General features: G+C 42.0%; 2 protein-coding genes across 2 annotated transcripts; one reads left to right on the top strand and one right to left on the bottom strand.

The window, feature by feature from the left end:
• The first annotated feature begins 213 nt into the window (after window positions 1-213).
• LOC134441736 (ovarian cancer G-protein coupled receptor 1-like) lies at window positions 214-1,880 on the top strand. The gene is made up of 2 exons (XM_063192128.1): window positions 214-258; window positions 677-1,880. The coding sequence occupies exons 1-2, from the start codon at window positions 241-243 to the stop codon at window positions 1,610-1,612; spliced, it is 954 nt and encodes a 317-aa protein (XP_063048198.1). The 5' UTR covers window positions 214-240; the 3' UTR covers window positions 1,613-1,880.
• A 1,887-nt stretch (window positions 1,881-3,767) lies between these two features.
• Window positions 3,768-11,283, bottom strand: LOC134440910 (complement C1q-like protein 4). Its single transcript, XM_063191064.1, has 4 exons — window positions 11,007-11,283; window positions 10,847-10,894; window positions 10,522-10,665; window positions 3,768-4,153 (listed from the first exon to the last, which is right to left on the bottom strand). The coding sequence occupies exons 1-4, from the start codon at window positions 11,206-11,208 to the stop codon at window positions 3,858-3,860; spliced, it is 690 nt and encodes a 229-aa protein (XP_063047134.1). The 5' UTR covers window positions 11,209-11,283; the 3' UTR covers window positions 3,768-3,857.
• Between the last annotated feature and the right edge of the window lie 6,506 nt (window positions 11,284-17,789).

Genomic DNA, 17,789 nt, shown 5'->3' on the forward strand with positions numbered 1-17,789 from the left:
GTTGCAACTGACCTCTTTTGCAACCGTTTCCTGTTGCAACGTCCCCTGTCTCTCCTCCCATGTTTCCCCCTTCTGAATATCAGCTGATTTACACTGCGGTCAGGTGAAGCATCAAAGGCTAACAGGCATGAGAGAGAGGTGACACATTAGACTGATAAGTCCCTTGTTTGGATGTATTTGTTTTAAGTTATCATTTATAGGCCTACAGTAGAGACCACAACCATATTAAGTGAGCAGCCTATGAGGAACTTCATTCCAGTGAGTACACATTTTATTTCTGTTACTGAAAAGCAAATCACTTTATTCAATGCACTGTACAGTGTGTTAAGGAGGCGTCCTTTAGAAACAGTTAATTAATAACTGACTTCTTCTGTGATAGTGTCAATGTAACGAAGAGAAGAGTAAAAGTACAAGTTCATCTTCTCAGTCGTTAGTAGCGCTGTGTCAAATGTATTACTGCAACATTAAAGTGATGGTTCGGAGTAGAATCATCCTAATGCCATTTAAACCGTGACATCCATCCAGTAGTCCACCCTAAGTGTTTTCTGGCTTGGGCGAACATTAGCAGAGTTACAGAGTTATTGTATGGTTATTTCGAATAGTTTGGCGGGCATTCACAGTTTCTCCAAACTTAAATATAAAATATTTTTTTTATGTTATGATTGTATCTTTCTAGATGCAAATGGTCCAAATTCCAACTCAAATGGATGTGCTTCACAACCAGGAGACCTGTACCGACATAGTATCTGGCTTTCAACACAACACCAGCTGCAGTAACTCCACTGGATGGACTGAAGTCTTGGTCAGGGATTACGTTGAAATAGTAGTTTACTGGGTTGTTTTCCTTATTGCATTTCCTGGAATTTGTTTTGCTCTGTATAAGTTACGCTCTCAGGTGAGACCTGACCAAGTAGCTTCTGTGTATGTCATAAACCTGCTCATCTCTGACCTGATTCAAATTTGTGCCAATCCAATTCAAATGTCTGTACGGCTAGCAATGGGAGGCAGGTTTGTAGGACTATTTTCCTGGTATATCTACCGATACAGCGTGCAAGTAAATGTTTTGTTCATGATGTGCATCTCTGCAGAGAGGTACGTAATGATTGCCCATGCTGTCTGGTACAGGAACATTCAAAGTCACAAATTGTCAATCATTTTGTCTGTCATTAACTGGAGCGTGTCTGTCATTATATGGTTGGCGTTAGCGTTCACCCATTCACCATGGTCTTGCATGGCTGCTATCTTGCTGGTCCCATATCCCGTGGTGATGTTCTTTTTTGTGGCAACATGGAGGGCCCTGTCCAGATCGTCAGTACCTCGTCATGACCAGATACGCATCAGGGCTATCTTGGGTTTTGTTCTGGGTATTTACACCATCTTATTTCTACCTTTCATCATAACATTGTTTTATAATACGGGTAATAACAATGACTTTGACAGTTACTCTATGCCTCTCATGGCTTCCATTCTTGTTGCGTTGAACCCCCTGTTTGATCTTCTACTTTATGTGCTCATCAGGAGGGATGTTTCACATGTGCCGAGAGCTCTTCTGTTCTGCTGTAATAGGGGACCGGGGACAAACATAACAAATGGCCCAGATACTTCAATCTAAACATTAGTCTGTTAGTCTGAATGTAATTATTCAATCATTTTGATGAATCATTTCAGTCACATTTCACTCATAATTGTGACAAGGACTGTGACCCAACTTCTGATTTGTTTGTGATTCTGTGAGTGTGATTTTCTTATTTGTTCAAAGTGATACAATTAATACATATTTGGGATGTTTTTCCTCCTTGTGTTTAATGAGACTGCTTAAACATATGGCATGGTCCAGTTGACCCACACACTATGGCTCCTTGCACTGTGTACTGAATATGTTAGTTTTTACAATCTCAGTGAGAGTTTAAGAGCTTCCAGCTTGATATTTTAAGGTGTCCAACAATGCATGCCGTGTCACAAAGAAGTGCACTGGCTGATTTCTTGTTATGCAGTGTCTTGTGTTATGTAGGCTACTACATGTAGCCTATTTATGTGGTGTTTGAGTCAGTGAGTAGTGGGTATGGGAGGCAGGGACTGCAAGACAAATGTCCCCCTGAGGAAAGAGAAGTCTTCCAAACTGCAATAATGAAAAACAACATACAAAATGAACATTCATCTTAAGTCATAGCACATCAGCTATTGTTATGCAATTGTATTGTATTGCATTGCATTGCATTGATTGTTTTGCATCTTATTGTTCCAAATTATTATGCAAATGACATTTTCACAAAATTTCCCTAAATAATAAATTACAGTCATCATAATTTTTTAAGTCATCAACCATGTTGAGGTCGGATTCCTATGACATCTTGGAAAATAAGACAATTTCTCTTAACTTTGATATTCTGATTGTAACTTTCTAATCTGTTCAATGCGATGCAATGCATTTACATTGGAGAATTTCTCTCCCTTGTCTTATTTAATGGGCCCATATGTATGCCTAAAGTAGACAATAGCTTGTAATAGCAGGCCTATGTAGGCAGAGGCGTCTCTAGGTTCAGCTGGGGCCCCAAGCAAAATGTCAAAAGAGTGAACATTTGAAAGAAATGTGCCACTACTTTAGCACAGTGCAAACTGTTATTCACCATCCAGGGGCTTGGGGTCCCAAGCGGCTGCCTGGCTAACCTGGTGACAAGATACGTCTCTGTATGTAGGCCTATGTTTAATTTTTGTATCCATTTTATTTTATTGTATTCTATTTTATTTTATTTCATTTAATTTTATAGTTCACAGTCTTCCCCTGTACCACAGATGAGAAACCACAAATAATAAATATGCTGTATGCTTAGTTTCCCTCTCCAGTATCTGGAGGCCATTTACATGTGTCAGAGTTCAGTCCACCCACACATGGCTCCTTGTACCACACGCACGCGCACGCACGGGCACGCGCACACGCACACACACACACACGCACGCACGCACGCGCACGCGCGCACGCAAAAACACACACACACACACACACACACACACACACACACACACACACACACACACAGACCAGCAGTGGTGATTGAATATGAATATGAAAGGTGTAGCTTAACCAACATGTAAAAAAGCAAAGCAAAGCTGGGGACAAGCACCATTCAGTGGCACACATGTGTACACACACACACACACACACACACACGTGTATACACGCACGCACGCACGCAATGACCTACCATTGTAAATATGCCTTTTTTTACTATTGAAGTGTTACGTTTTTTTGTTTAAATAGCCTATGCGAGGTTATTACATTGTTACTAAGAACAAGTCTGTGTTGGAGCTGTTGATACTTTTCTATCATGAAACTTCAATCATTACATCAGCTGGCCGATCAGTCTGCTGTCGGAAGGAGTGCGGAAAGTCTGTGTGCAGGCAACCAAGAAAGGATCAAAATCCTGTGGCACACCCACCGTCTAAATTCAGTCGAAATGCTACCATCTGGTGGTGAATAAAATTAGCGGCCATATGACCTTTGAGGCCTAATGACTGGGCTGGCACATAAGGGCATTCCTTGTACCAAACAAACAGTGCTGCTGATAGCTTTGGGAAAGTCGGGACAAAGACATCTGAAAGCCCCCCACCCCATCCAATACATACAATGTAAGGAACACCCCCAACAACAACAAAAACTTCCAGCACTTATGACTTCCTAGAAATGTGTGCTTATGTTTGGCTGTTGATTAGCATAGTTTTAAGAGTGTAGCAGTGTAAGTGACACGAGACATTAGATAAGCAAAACATTCCAAGCTGACACATTTTATTGGTTGTCATCTGGCATCAAATGCAGACAATAATCTTGCTTGCATTCATCAAATGGTTGGGTAAGTTGACTACTTGGCCTTGGGGTACAGCAAAAACCCACTGAAGGTATGGATGTTGGAGTATATGGAGCCTGCGACCTGATAGCCATTCTTGAGGCGCATGAAGACCCTGTCCCCAGCCACCAGCTCCAGCAGCACTGAATTGGAGGCGTAGTCTTCATTATCGCCCTTATCCTGCGTCTCCCAAACCAGCAGCACCTCCTCGTCGTTCTTCATCAGCCTGACGCCAATGTCCTTCTCTGACACCCAGCTGTAGGTCGTGAAGGTAAAGAAGTAGACACCCGCAACTGGGGCAGTGAACACACCTGCATGTAGGACACAAGAGAGATTAGATAATTACGTCATCAGTTATACATGGGTTGTGGTTGTACGCAAACGAATGCGTACGCAGCCAGGGATTCCAAAATGCTAGGCGGCTAGGTGTTTAACATTGGAAGTTCCATTGGACCAGTGTAGTGTGTGGTTAGAACCTGTTTTCTCGTGGGCTGGATGTTGTTGCGGTTTCTGTGGTCTCTGTACTGCAACTCCATTCTGGGATAACGCATCTTAATGTGAGTACATCAGAATCGATTCCTATGCTTTGTAAATGAAGTTACAAACCCCAACTCCAGTGAAGTTGGGACGTTTGGTAAACTGAGAATAAAATCAAAATGCTATCATTTTCAAAACATTCAATACATTCCTTAGATGGAGAATAGTGAAAAGACTACACATCAAGTGTTAAAACCGAGAAAAAATATTGTTTTAGGGGACATAATGTACTCATTTCTAATTGGATAACTGCAACACGTCTCAAATAAGTTGGGACGGGGATCAATGAAATAAGTGAAAGTGAAGTGAAAGCCCATTGGGAAACTCCAACTCCCATTGTCATTGTGACACAGCACTCCACAGCACACAAGTGAACACTGCACACTGCACACAACGAAATTGCATTTTATGCCTCACCCGTGCAAGGGGGTAGCCCTCAGTGGCACCCCATGGGGAGCAGTGCGGTGGGACGGTACCATGCTCAGGGTACCTCAGTCATGGAGGAAGATAGGGGAGAGCACTGGTTGATTACTCCCCCCACCAACCTGGCGGGTCGGGAGTCGAACCGGCAACCTCTGGGATGCAAGTCTGACGCCCTAACCACTCACCCATGACGTTACAAACATCCAAATAAGATCAAACAACAAGGAAGAACATTTCAAAATGAATTGTACTGATGAACAATTTGAGTGTCCAGGTATAAGACAATCACAGAGAGGCTGAGTCACTCAGAATTAAAGATGAAGAGAGAACAATTACCATAGTTATTACATGAAGTTTTGAATTACCTTGATTTGCCGTGATTGAGTGTATATAAGACATATTTTTGTCATTAAAATCATTGTATAGGTTCATGACATCAGCACTCCGAGAATTACAGCTAGTGAAAACTTGACCATAATAAGGACGCTTCATGTGTGCAAATGATAGAGGGTGTTGACATTCCCCTATCCACCCGAGATCACTTGAATTAGATCCAGAAGACATGGGAAATTGTCCTTTTCTTACAGAAGGCAGAAGTTTCAGAAGTCAATCTGAAAATAATAGAGTCTTGCACATCCTGTGCTGCAGTGAAAATTGACCATGCAACTTGTGTTAGTGCTAACTTCAAAAGTCAGCCTCCATGATGGCATAGGGGTGCAGTAGCACATTGGTTAAGCTGTTCTAACTCACCTGTATAATTGAATACAGTACTGAATGAATTAAATGGGTTTTAAACAGCATGAAAAGCCACTTGTGAATTATATATTTCAGGGAGATCTTTGATTACTGCCACATAGTAAGGACAAATTGCATTCTCTATTATGTTTTAACAGTTTAACACCAACATAAGGACCAGCAGGACATAAAATGGCTGGCTTTTGGTCAAGAGCTGTCACACCGTAAGCACTACAGAAAGGAAAACATTGCGAAACATGACAAGGAATACACCTACCATTTAAGCTGTTGAAATCATGTCCAAGATAGGAATCAACACTGTTTTTATATAAAATCATCTCATTGGTTAATGCTATTAACTGTTAAGTGTTATCCCTTGTTTTGTTTTTAGTCTTCCTCAACATTTGTTGCCTTTTATGGTCCCCGTCCCAACTCTTTTGAGACGCGTTGGATTTACATATTCATGAATATCCCCCAAAACAATAATTTTGGCAGCATTTTGTTATTATTCACAATTAACCTTGCGTCCCAACTTCTATGGAGTTGGGGTTTGTATATTGTATTACACCAATCACACGTGGGGATGACGTTTGAGTGACGGCACCTTCCAAACAATCAGAGGCTGCCTCCGATCGCAAAACCCCGCCTTGTCAGCAGTGGATAACACTTTGCAACACAATATAGCTTTATTTAGGGAGCATGCCAAAGCATTACCAGCGACATGATAGTATTTTCCTCTAAACGGTGTCACCAACATTACAGCGTGCGAGTAAGTGGATAAAACCGCTAGCCGAGAAGACAACAGGTTCTTGCCAAACACTGTGCAGGGCTGCAATGGCACTTCCAATTATAAACACCTAGCCGCATAGCATTTTGGAATCCCTGGCTGCGTGCACACATAAAAGTTTACAAATATTCAAAATGTACACAGTAAAAAATATTCCTGTGATGTCACAGTAACTTACTGTCTAATAATTGCATTTATTCACACCACAGTAAGTTACTGTCACCCTACCCACACTACCATGATCCCGCCCCTCCATTCATCACCACAACAGAGGTAGCTTTACCTTGTTATTATGACGTCTCCCATTCCCCGGTTCATCAAAGACGCTTTTGCACACCTCTGTAGTTGGGCAGGTGTGTAGGATGTTATCCCAGGGGAGTTGTCAGTCAAGTGCAAAGAAATCCCGCACACAATCCATTCCACCAACAAACTTTAATACAACGTTTCGGTCATCCGACCATCTTCAGGTAAAGTATGGATGACCGAAACTTTGTATTAAAGGTCGTTGGTGGAATGGACAGTGTGCGGGATTTCTTTGCACCTACCATTCCCCACCACGACTGAGACAACTGTGGCATGGAACCACTTCGTCTCACTGCTCTTTTAAGTTGATAGTCAGAACTATCCATAATTAGTGGGAGACACAAGCATCTGCACTGTGTACAATATTGTGTCCATTTGATATTTGCAGTTCCCTATATAATACTACATTTACCAGTGCGCATAGATATATCTGGGGAGCAAAATAGAACAAAGCTGAAATTCCCTATCAAGTAAGCAACACAGCAAACAGGATACCTGCTACCATAATACCCACTAGCAACCAAATAGCTAGCCAGCCAACAAACCAACAAACCAGTCCGCCAGCCAACCAAAAGAGTCAGTTGGCAGCTAGCCAGCCGAAGAGCTGGCTAACCAACAAACACTCAATTGGTTAGCCAACAAACAAGTCAATAGTATAGCTAGCCAGCTAACAAACCAGTCAGCCAAAAGAGTCAGTTGTCAGTTAGCCAGCCAAACAGTCGGCCAACAAACAGTCAGTCGGTCAGTCAGTCAGTCAGTCAGTCAGTCAGTCAGTCAGCTCACTAACCAACAAGCCGGACAGAGAGCCAGCACTGTGCTGTGCCATCTAGGCAAGCAACTCAAGCAGTTTATATAGAGGTGAAAGTGAACCATGTGACCAGAGTGATGAGGTATTTGGCAGCTGCAGACAGTAATTCAATCATGTTGTGACAGTCCTCTGTACTCAAGTGAGGTCAGGTACTAATTGACAGATTGATTGGGCACTACCATTGTTCCTGGTTGATGGTAGGCAATGTCAATCATGTCATACAGCATATTTAACTTTAAATTGCGCAATTACATTTTACAAGATAGCCTAATTTTGTTTACTATGTGGCAATATTCTGATTTAAAATCGGATGCTGGTATTTGGGCGTGCACATCCAAGACAAAAGCATTAGCAGGTGCCAACTTAAAAAGTGTATGTGTAGCACACTGCTTGCAACTTAATTTATTGGAAGTATAACTAGCAACATTTCCTATCATAGACCTTCTTCTAATTAGGCCTGACAATTAGTGATTACAATCAATCATGGCCTGGAGCCATAATGTCACTACCCAAAGAGACACACTGATACACAAACATTGGTTACTGTCCCTAGGGCAATGTAGGGTTAGGAGGGATTTGAACCTGCAACTCTCTGATCTTAAGTCCTCCTCCCTAACCATTTGGCCAAGGCTGCAGCATAACACAAATTGAGCCTTCAGACACTTCATGGACATTTACAGCGAACTATTTAGTTATCAACTTCTTGTTTGCTACATGTCTTCCCATGCTCCTAACCATTAGTTCAAGGCTGCCGCATAGCGCACCCAATCAATCATGGCCTGGAGCCAGGAAACACCTTATCTAACAGCACAGTAGTTAACTGTGATATGACTGTGACAGTAACAAATTGTGGCAGGATGTCACAGTATGTTACTGTGAAATGAATGCAATTATTACCCAGTAACTAATTGTGAGTTCACAGTATTTTCTACTGAACTCACAGTAAGATATTGTTACATACTTGAAGTAGGCGAAAGTTCAATGGGAAGGCATGCCAGTTGGGTTGAAGGCTGACGCCTTTACCCAAAGTGATATACAGATACACAACATTGCTCACTGTCCCTAGGGCAATGTAGGGTTAGGAGGGATTTGAACCTGCAACTTTCTGATCTTAAGTCCTCCTCCCTAACCATTTGGCCAAGGCTGCAGCATAACACAACTTGAGCCTTCAGACACTTCATGGACATTTACAGCGAACTATTTAGTCATCAACTTCTTGTTTGCTACATGTCTTCCCATGCTTGGTCATCTCCTTTTTTCTCACTTCCTCATGTCAATATGTACAACCTGAGGGGGAGGGGCTTAGGACATACTGGCTGTCTTCAGATCATGTCCCATCATGCAATGCACTTATTGAGAGCCATTCATCCAGAAGGAATATCTTAAGTTTGCTTCAAAATATTACTTATATTCAGCGTTTATTGTAGGGGTTTTACTATTTAAAGTGGTACACAAGAAAAATGACCATATTCCCACCGTCATGAAGATGGTCACGTATATCTCCCAATATATATAAGCTCATTCTTCTATTACTTGTTAGGGAGTGGTAAGAAGGAGACTGCTGAGCGTGGGGATACATGTATTCCACAAGACATTGAACATTAAATAGTTTGCTGAAAATGTCAATGAAATTTGTGATTGTAATGAATAGACCAAACTGTGTTTAACTGAAGTTGTGCCCCGATGCACTAATAATTCATTAGATACTCCACCCACACAGTATTTTACTGTGGTGCTTCCTAGTTCAACACTTTGGCATGCTGGTAATCTTTGAAGATCACAGTAAAATACTGTGATATGCAAGTTAGGTGAGAAATGGCAAGTGATACAATGATTTCAAAGTAATTTGCTGTGTGCCGTGTGACCATCACAGTAGCATAGTGTACCAGAACATCAGAGTAATTAGCTGAGATTTCACAGTAAATTACTCTGAAATCCTTGTAATTTTTTACAGTGTATGTATAACTGTCCGTTTGTTTTCAATGGTCTTGTGAGGTACCCAATTAAGGAAACAAGAGAGTGGTGTAGTTGGCGAAATATTTTTGTTTTCCCCTGGCTGTGCGACCCTTGCTGCGCACAACTCAACCTCTGATTGTTGGAAACCGCTGTCGGTCAAAAAAATTAGCTCCTGTGGTTGGCTGACGGTGTTTATAAACAAAATAAAAAACAAGTATAATCTATAATGTGACAGAACATGTACTGTAGTCAGGGCTTTAAATTAACACCAACCGACCCACCAAATGCTAGTGAAATTTCAATTTGGCTGGTGGAAAAGACCAACTTACTGTACTGGCCACTTTGACCCATTAGGGAGTGTGTTTTTGGCTTGTAAGATTAACATCTAGCCATTTTGGCTGGTGATGAAAAAGGTGAATTTAGTGCCCTGTCCTATTAGCCTGATAAACCGGGTGGCGCTGGTTCACCAGGCTACTGTCCTATCCATTCTATCATGACTAAAATGCATTTTCTAGCCTCTGTAATACAGTATGAAAATGTATTGAATCAAGTCATGAATGGTAAAAATGGTAAATGGACTGCATTTATATAGTACCTTTCCACTCCTTCGAGCACTCAAAGCACTTTACATTGTATGCCTCACATTCACCCATTCACACTCACATTCACCCATTCACACACCGGTGGCTGTAGCTGCCACGCAGGGTACCATCCTGTCACCAGGAGCAACTTGGGGTTAAGTATCTTGCTCAAGGACACAACGATGGAATCAGGCCGAGCGGGGCTCTTACCTGCAACCTTTGGGTTGCCCAACGGCTCCTCTACCACCTGAGCTACCACCGCCCCCGCCATGAAGGCCAATATGGCGTACTACTGCCAATATGGCAGCAGCATGCAGCCAACTGTTTTTTTAAACAGTTCTGCCATTTTATATATTTTTTGCTAAATTTCAGAGTGTCTCAGCTGTTCCTCTTTTTTGGAACTTGACTTGTATGAGCACCTGAGTAACATAATCTCACAAGCCTACAGTTTTTTGTTTTTTTTAAAGGACAAAGTTTTCTTTTTTCCCATTTCGTAATTTCTTGCACCTTCTTGAAAGCTAACGGAGAGTGATGAAGATATGAATTCACCTGACAGAGAATCATAGGCCCCGCCAACGTTGGTCAGAACCTTCTGGTGGACTAAGGTGATCTCTTCAGAATAAGGTCCGATTCTCCCAAAGCCACTACTGTGTGCAGGAGAGGAGGGCTGGAGAGCTGCCGTGAAGGCCACCTCTAAACATACGGTCAAGTCAAACAACACATATAGTAAGATAAAACTACAAAGGGATTGTTTCAGAGTACTTTGAAGAAGTGAAGAGGAGTTGCCGTTTTGGGGAGCAGGTACCTATTTAACTCGATTTTGATAAATTAAGTAGGCTATAAACTCTACCTTTAAGTAGGCTATCTACTATACCTTTTTGCGTCTTTTCACTGGATAGGGCCTTCATCTTATTTTCCTGATCTGTAAACAAACACATGATGCATAACTGGAAGGCAATGACTCTGGGAATGCCGTTTGAAGTTACAACAAAGAAATTCTAGCGGATAGATGAATAAAATCACAATAACCTTACCCAGCTTGGCATTCGACAGCTCCTTTATTTTCATCTCAGCGTCGTTTAATCTGGTCAGCATTTTAGCCATCATAGCCTCAGTTTCAGTTTTTTGTGTCAAAAGCGCTAATTTCATCTCCAAAAGAGATACTTGTACATCGGTTGTGGTGGGTTCAGCCGTGCAGGACCATAAAAATAGCAGAAAAATAGTTAAAGTCTTCATTTTACGCTTGATGCTACCTGCTCTTCTCTGCTTCTATCAGTGTAGCGTTGCTAGCGTTGAAGTGGACAAATAAATATGGACTTACTTCAGACCTGCAGAATGATTGATTGATTGAATGAATGATTAATGTGCCCAAGTCCATGTTGACTGTGCCTGCCATTTATGTGTGTGTGTGTGTGTGTGTGTGTGTGTGTGTGTGTGTGTGTGTGTGTGTGTGTGTGTGTGTGTGTGTGTGTGTGTGTGTGTGTGTGTGTGTGTGTGCGCGCGCGCGCACGTATGTACTTTCCTTAGACCTGTATTATTAGTCCTAGGCCTACTTTTTTGCTCACTAAGTAGTGAGCACGTGTTTTTTGCAGAGTACAGAAACCAATGTTAAACACTCAGTTATTATTTACTGTATTACTTCATCACTTTACTGTTATTGGTCCATCACTGTCACTTGTCCTGTCTTGCACTTTGTTTGTCAGCTTGTAATTGTCAGTCCTGTGTATGTCTATGTCCTGGCATGGTATATAGAGAGAAACGTAATTTCAATTTCCTTGTTTGACTTGTGCATATGAAGAAACTGACAATAAAAGCTGACTTGACTTGACTTGAAGGTTGGCCTTAGATAGCTCCTTTATTTCCATCTTAGTGTCGTTTAGTCTGCATTTTAACCATCATAGCCTCTATATCTAGCCTATCTGTTCAACTTTCTGCGTCAAAATCGGAAACCTAATCTCCAATAGAGATTCTTGTACATTAAAAAGTCTTCATTTTTATGTTTGATGCTCCCTGCTTGTATCAGTAGCATAGCCTTGCTTACTGTAAGTGGACAAGTAAATATGGATTTAATGCAGCGCCACAGGATGATTGCGTAGGTGGTGCCCATGTCACTTTTGACTGTGCAATATAGGCTATGAAGCAGTGTGAAATCTGTGGCTACTGGAATACCTGAATGGCTAGTGACTTGCGAAAACCACTAGCAACAGTGACTGGTGGCAGGGTTGCCAGATGAGGCAGCCCAAAAAAGGCTCAAATCCCGCCTGGAAGCACTAAATCAGATGGTAAGAGTCAGGTAACTAAATCCTGCCCAATTCGATTGATTTTAATGGGCAAAATTGGGCGTTTTTTCCTGCAAAATGCAACTTTTACCCGCAGACGGCCATCCTAAGCCACGGGAAACCGCCCAATCTGGCAACACTGACTGGTGGGTGAAAATTTTAATGTCAAGCCCTGCTACATATGCTTACTGCCGGTCAGTTTTTTTTTGTCTCACTTGATTAAAAACTTCATAATATCTTAAAACATTCGTCTGAAAATGATTTTAAACGTAACTTGTTTTTATTGCACATTTGTATGTTGATTAATACAATTCTAAAGATATTAAGTGTAGGTGGAACTAGTCCAAGGCCTAGGGCCTAGGGCGCTCACGCTGAAAATTTCAGTTGAGCTAGTGCACTGAAAGTGCCAGGATGATCCCCTAACAATGGCGGGAAAATGCAGTGCTTGAATGATGGACACTGCACGCACTAAACGGCGGCCATGTTGACAATGACACGGAGGAAATGTGGCATTCAGTTCAGTAGAAGAGTTTGGTCAACAGTCTCCTAATTTTGTAAGTAATGTTGATGGGACACCAACCTCTTCATGCCAACCAAAGTATTGTATGTGTGATTGTTGTCCTTTGGGCTGAAGGACATGGAAATACAAGCACCAGACGCTGTGCATTGTAATATAACTCGTATTTTGGCGAGCTAATGCCATGCTCAGCAGTCACTTCCAGCGAGGGCACAGTGCATAGTGCTCAAATTTGTCCACGACACTATGCACTAAAAACCTCAGTGCACTGTGTGCACTGTGCACTGACTGTCAGTGCGCTGACAAAAGTGTGTCATTTGAGACACTTAGCCCAAGAAAGGTGAAATGCCTTAAACTGTGCTTCCTATTGCTGTCCAGCAGAGGTCAGTGCAGGCAATAAATGACCAGTGCCGTACATCCTGATTTCCACCACAATGAGACAAATTCAAGCTTCTTCTTCTCAGACTAGTCTTGTTCAATCCTTGCATAATATGAATACTGGGTTGTTTTCTTCATTGCATTTCCTGGAATCTGCTTTGCTCTGTATAAGTTTGGCTCTCAGGGGAGACCTAACCTATGGCTCCTGTGTAGGCCTCATATACCTGCTCATCTCTGACTTGATTCATATATTCCATATACTACATCTATAAGTATAGTGGCTGAATCAATCTACTTATTTAATGTAAGATAAATATAAGATAAGGTAAGACAAGATAAGATAAGATAAGATAAGATAAGATAAAACGTTATTGTCTGTTAGAGATGAAACAGAAAATTGTCTTTGGCGTGGCTTCGGTCATTCTCACAGACATTAGACAAGACTTGACAAAACAGGACAAAACACGTGTGCGTGTTTGGTCACTTTTGTGCTAGCGCGTCCGTGCCCAAGGCCTTTATATAAGAACAGAGGACTGTGTCTTTTCTCGTGAGGCGAACGTATGGAATAGCGGCCGACGAGGTGTCCCGATATCAAGGGAAATAATGGACGAGGCGGAGCTTTCTAACAGCCTGACGGCGCAGCCGAAGGGCTGTTCTCTTCGCCAAGTTCGCAAAGTTCGCAAAGTTTTCACCTGTTGTGTTGCTGTGCCCACCACGGATGGTGGGGCTAGCAAAAAACAGTTGAAGAAGAAGGCTAAGCTCCTGAGGAAAAAGAAAAAGGATGAGAAAAAGGTTGTGGGGGTTGTGGAGGTTCTGGAGGCCCTTCCAATGGCAACTCCTGAACCACCAAGAGCAGTGGAGGAGATCTGTGTGGAAGTGGGTCTGCCGAAATTGTGGAGGCCCTTCCAATGGAGAAAGCAGAGGTGGAGCTCTGCTCTGGAAGTGGACCTGCCATGGAGTTGCCAACTGCTGATCAAACAACTGGAGAAGGAAGGAACTCTGCTCACTAGTAAGAATCATTATCCTTATCAACATTGTGTTTCCTGTCTTCTCACTTGACTACCTACTCTGTTTTCCTCTATCTGTTGGAGTTGTGTCCTGAATGCACTTTGGTCAAGTAGGCCTATAAGGTTATTGCTGTACGTTAATGTCATGTAGGCCTACTTACTATTATCAGCTCTGTTCCCTTTGTGAATTTCAAGCCACACATATCCTTCATTCTATTAACTATGTAGGATCTCTTGTGTTAACTTTGTTCTTTTAATCTCTTTCATAACAGAAGAAGAGTTGGCATTCCGGAATGCTCTGGAGAAGCGTAATCAGCAGGATGAAATGAGGATGAGGACCCTGAAGGGCTTCTTCCAGCGGAGGGAGGAGGCGGCGGCGGCGACCTTGAAGGCCCAGGAAGAAGATGCCGTGGCCCGCTCTGGCCTGGCTGAAAACTCTCAGACTGTAGCAGAAGCAGAAGAAGTGGTCTGAAGCAGGGCCGTAACCAGACATTTTCAAATACTGAGGTCAAATACTGCCTGCTGTACTACATACTGTACATTTAGAATGCTTCAAATACTTCGGTCAAACTCTTAATATAAGCTTGTTTTCATTTATCACTGCCTTGAGGATCACATTTATTTGGGGTGTCGTATACAGACTGAATTTATCATTGTTGATCATATATCAAGTTTCATCATAGATTTAAAAAAAATGTAAAAACTTAAAAAGAAATACAGAGGATATGACCTCTGTGTCCTCAATGGTAGTTACGGCCATGGTCTGAAGCTCTGAGGATGTGAGGGAGCACACTCAGACAAATACGCCACTGGATGAGGGAGTGACTAGAAAAATCACCACAGCAATAGCATATTGTCAAATGCTGCTCCTGGAATAGTAGACCTACATGAAGATTGCACACACACACACACACACACACACACACACACACACACACACACACACACACACACACACACACACACACACACACACACACACACACACACACACACACGAGACTAGAGAATATTTTCTTAATTAAATATTAAGCTTAGAAATCTATATGAAATCTTGTTCTTTCTTTTAGTTGGTGGTCACATTAGTAGCCTAATGGTAGATCAAATATGATGATATACGTACAGTATGCTATTATGACAAGAACAAATTGAAAGTTACAGTGATTCTCTGTCAGAGTTGTCTAGAGCAGTGGTTCCCAACCTATGGGTCGGGACCCAACCTGTGGGTCGCCAAAGATCCACAGTGGGTCGCGAAGCCCTCTTGATTTTAAGGGGTTTAATTTGAATACCATATATAGCCCATGTTGTATAAATGACAACGCATTTAAACTAATATATGCGCAGAAGTAACAAAATGTAAGTGATGCATTAATCAGTTATTCTATATTTGACTGGACAAATTGAGGAATAAAATGATAGCTAATGAGTTTTCGCAGGAAACAGAGTATCATGTGACTCCATCTCCTGCGGGCGCTCGCACGATTGGGTCACCAAAGCTTACAATGATAAAAATATGGGTCCCTGAAGAAAAAGGTTGGGAACCACTGGTCTAGAGTAGAAGTGGAAGTACTGGCAGAAAGCCATGGCTCAATGGAGAGCACTGACCTTTAGATCAGAGGGTTGCAGGTTCAAATCCTACCCTTACCCGTAGCTTCACCCATGGCTGAAGTGCCCTTGAGCTAGGCACCTAACCCCACATTGCTCCAGGGACTGTAACCATTACTCTGTACCTAAGTAACTGTGAGTGGCTTTGGGTACAAAGTGTCAGCTAAGTGTAATGTACTGTTACGGATGTAATTACAACAGCAGTGGGATGTTACATCCAGGGCTCGAGTTGTAGGGGGATGAGGGGGGATGCCAACAATGAAAATAGTCCAAAAGCATCCCCCGCAATGAAAATGGACAAAAATCATCCCCCTTTTAAACAGGCATCCCTTCTTCCCATATTGTGCTAAAATTGCACTTTAAAAAACTTCATTTTCAACATTCTCTTGGGGGAGAAACCCCCGAACTCCCAATAATCAGATTCAATTTCTGACCATCCCCCCTGTTTTGATTTTACAACTCGACCACTGTGTACATCTATAGTAGTACTTCTACTTCTACTTTACACAACTCTGCTCGCAGTTGCAGCCTGTCTAGGAGTGTCAGAGACAGAGAGAGCGAAAGGTAGAAAAAGAGAATGACAGGGTGTGGAAATGGGATGGAAAGGGGTTTCTTTAGGAAATAAGCAGAGAGCCAACAGTATAGGACTTACCTTTGAATGCTGTAAAGCAGGGGTGTCAAACTCAGGCCCGGGGGCCAAATCTGGCCAGCGGAGTCATTTTATTCGGCCTGCGAGATCATTTCAAATGTGTATTACAGTTGCCCTCATACATCATTGATGTATAGTGTACCAAGGCTTGAACATGAAATTTGGTGTAACAGAACTATTAGTGGGACCAGGCCAATGACACAGCTCACACTCATATGCAACACAATATGTGCCTGTGTGTGTGAAATTTAACGAAATATTAAGTGCGTGCCTAAACGATTTTAGTCCATTTATTAAAAATGATAAATATTAAGCTCCGCCTGCGACATCGTTCCATATTCCGATTTTTGCCCTCAGTCAATTTGAGTTTGACACCCCTGCTGTAAAGGTCTCACCAACATAAATAAACTGTATGGCAAAGAGATCTTCTGCACTTTTGCAGACCAAGCCAAGCAGTTGGATCTCTCAAATTCCCATTTTTCCCATCACATACTTTCCCCCAGTTTCCAAAATGCCCTCTGACCCAGAACTAGAATCCGTTCTGTTAATATTGGCAAAAAAAAGGCCTAACTTGTCTTATTTACAGTTTTTTGCTTCCTGGAATAACTGACAAACAGTGGCAGCAGGTGCTCTCCCTTGCCCACTCCTTGTCCTCCATCAGTGCCAGACACGGACTGTTGCAATCACACATTCTGCACTGAATGCATTCCAATCTTTCTAGAGGAAAGTGATGACATGTGATAGATGCAAGGCCTCACTAGCAGACCTTTTCCCTATGTTTTGGTCCTGTCCTGTCAGAGTTTTGGAAAGGAGTGTTTAATGCTCCTCAATACCTTACAATCCAGAATAACCTTAAAAAGTTATTTAAAAAAAAAAAAAAAAAACATCACATTACTGGACAAAATGTGTGTCTTAATCCGGAGTTCCCTGGGCACATTCCACAAATGAATGCTATGAATGCATACTGCAGAAGCACAAAAAAGGTTAAAAACTTGCTGGCTGGTATTTGTTGAGTTGATCAGAATCAGAATGACAATGCTGGGTATGTGCAAAAGCTGTGAAAGTGAAAGTACTGCTTTGGATTAGAAAAGTGTCAGCTAAGTGTAATGTAATGACCAAAACTCCTCCAACTCGTTGATGCACTGTAAAGTTATTAACATTATTTTCCAGGGGAGCAACCATTTTTAACCCACAACCAATTCCTCCAGAGAGTGGTTTTAGGAAATCCCACTTAGAATTGCATGACCTCTGAACTAAAAGAATATGGCCTAATAAATGAAGATTTTTGCCAAAAATAAAAACAGGTTTATAAGATAGTCCCGGTTTGTGATGGTGCTTGTGTCCTCTGGAGCACCAAAATACATGACCTGCATGGTCAGAGT

This window comes from Engraulis encrasicolus, chromosome 24 (assembly GCF_034702125.1).
Source record: "Engraulis encrasicolus isolate BLACKSEA-1 chromosome 24, IST_EnEncr_1.0, whole genome shotgun sequence".
NCBI lineage: Eukaryota > Metazoa > Chordata > Actinopteri > Clupeiformes > Engraulidae > Engraulis > Engraulis encrasicolus.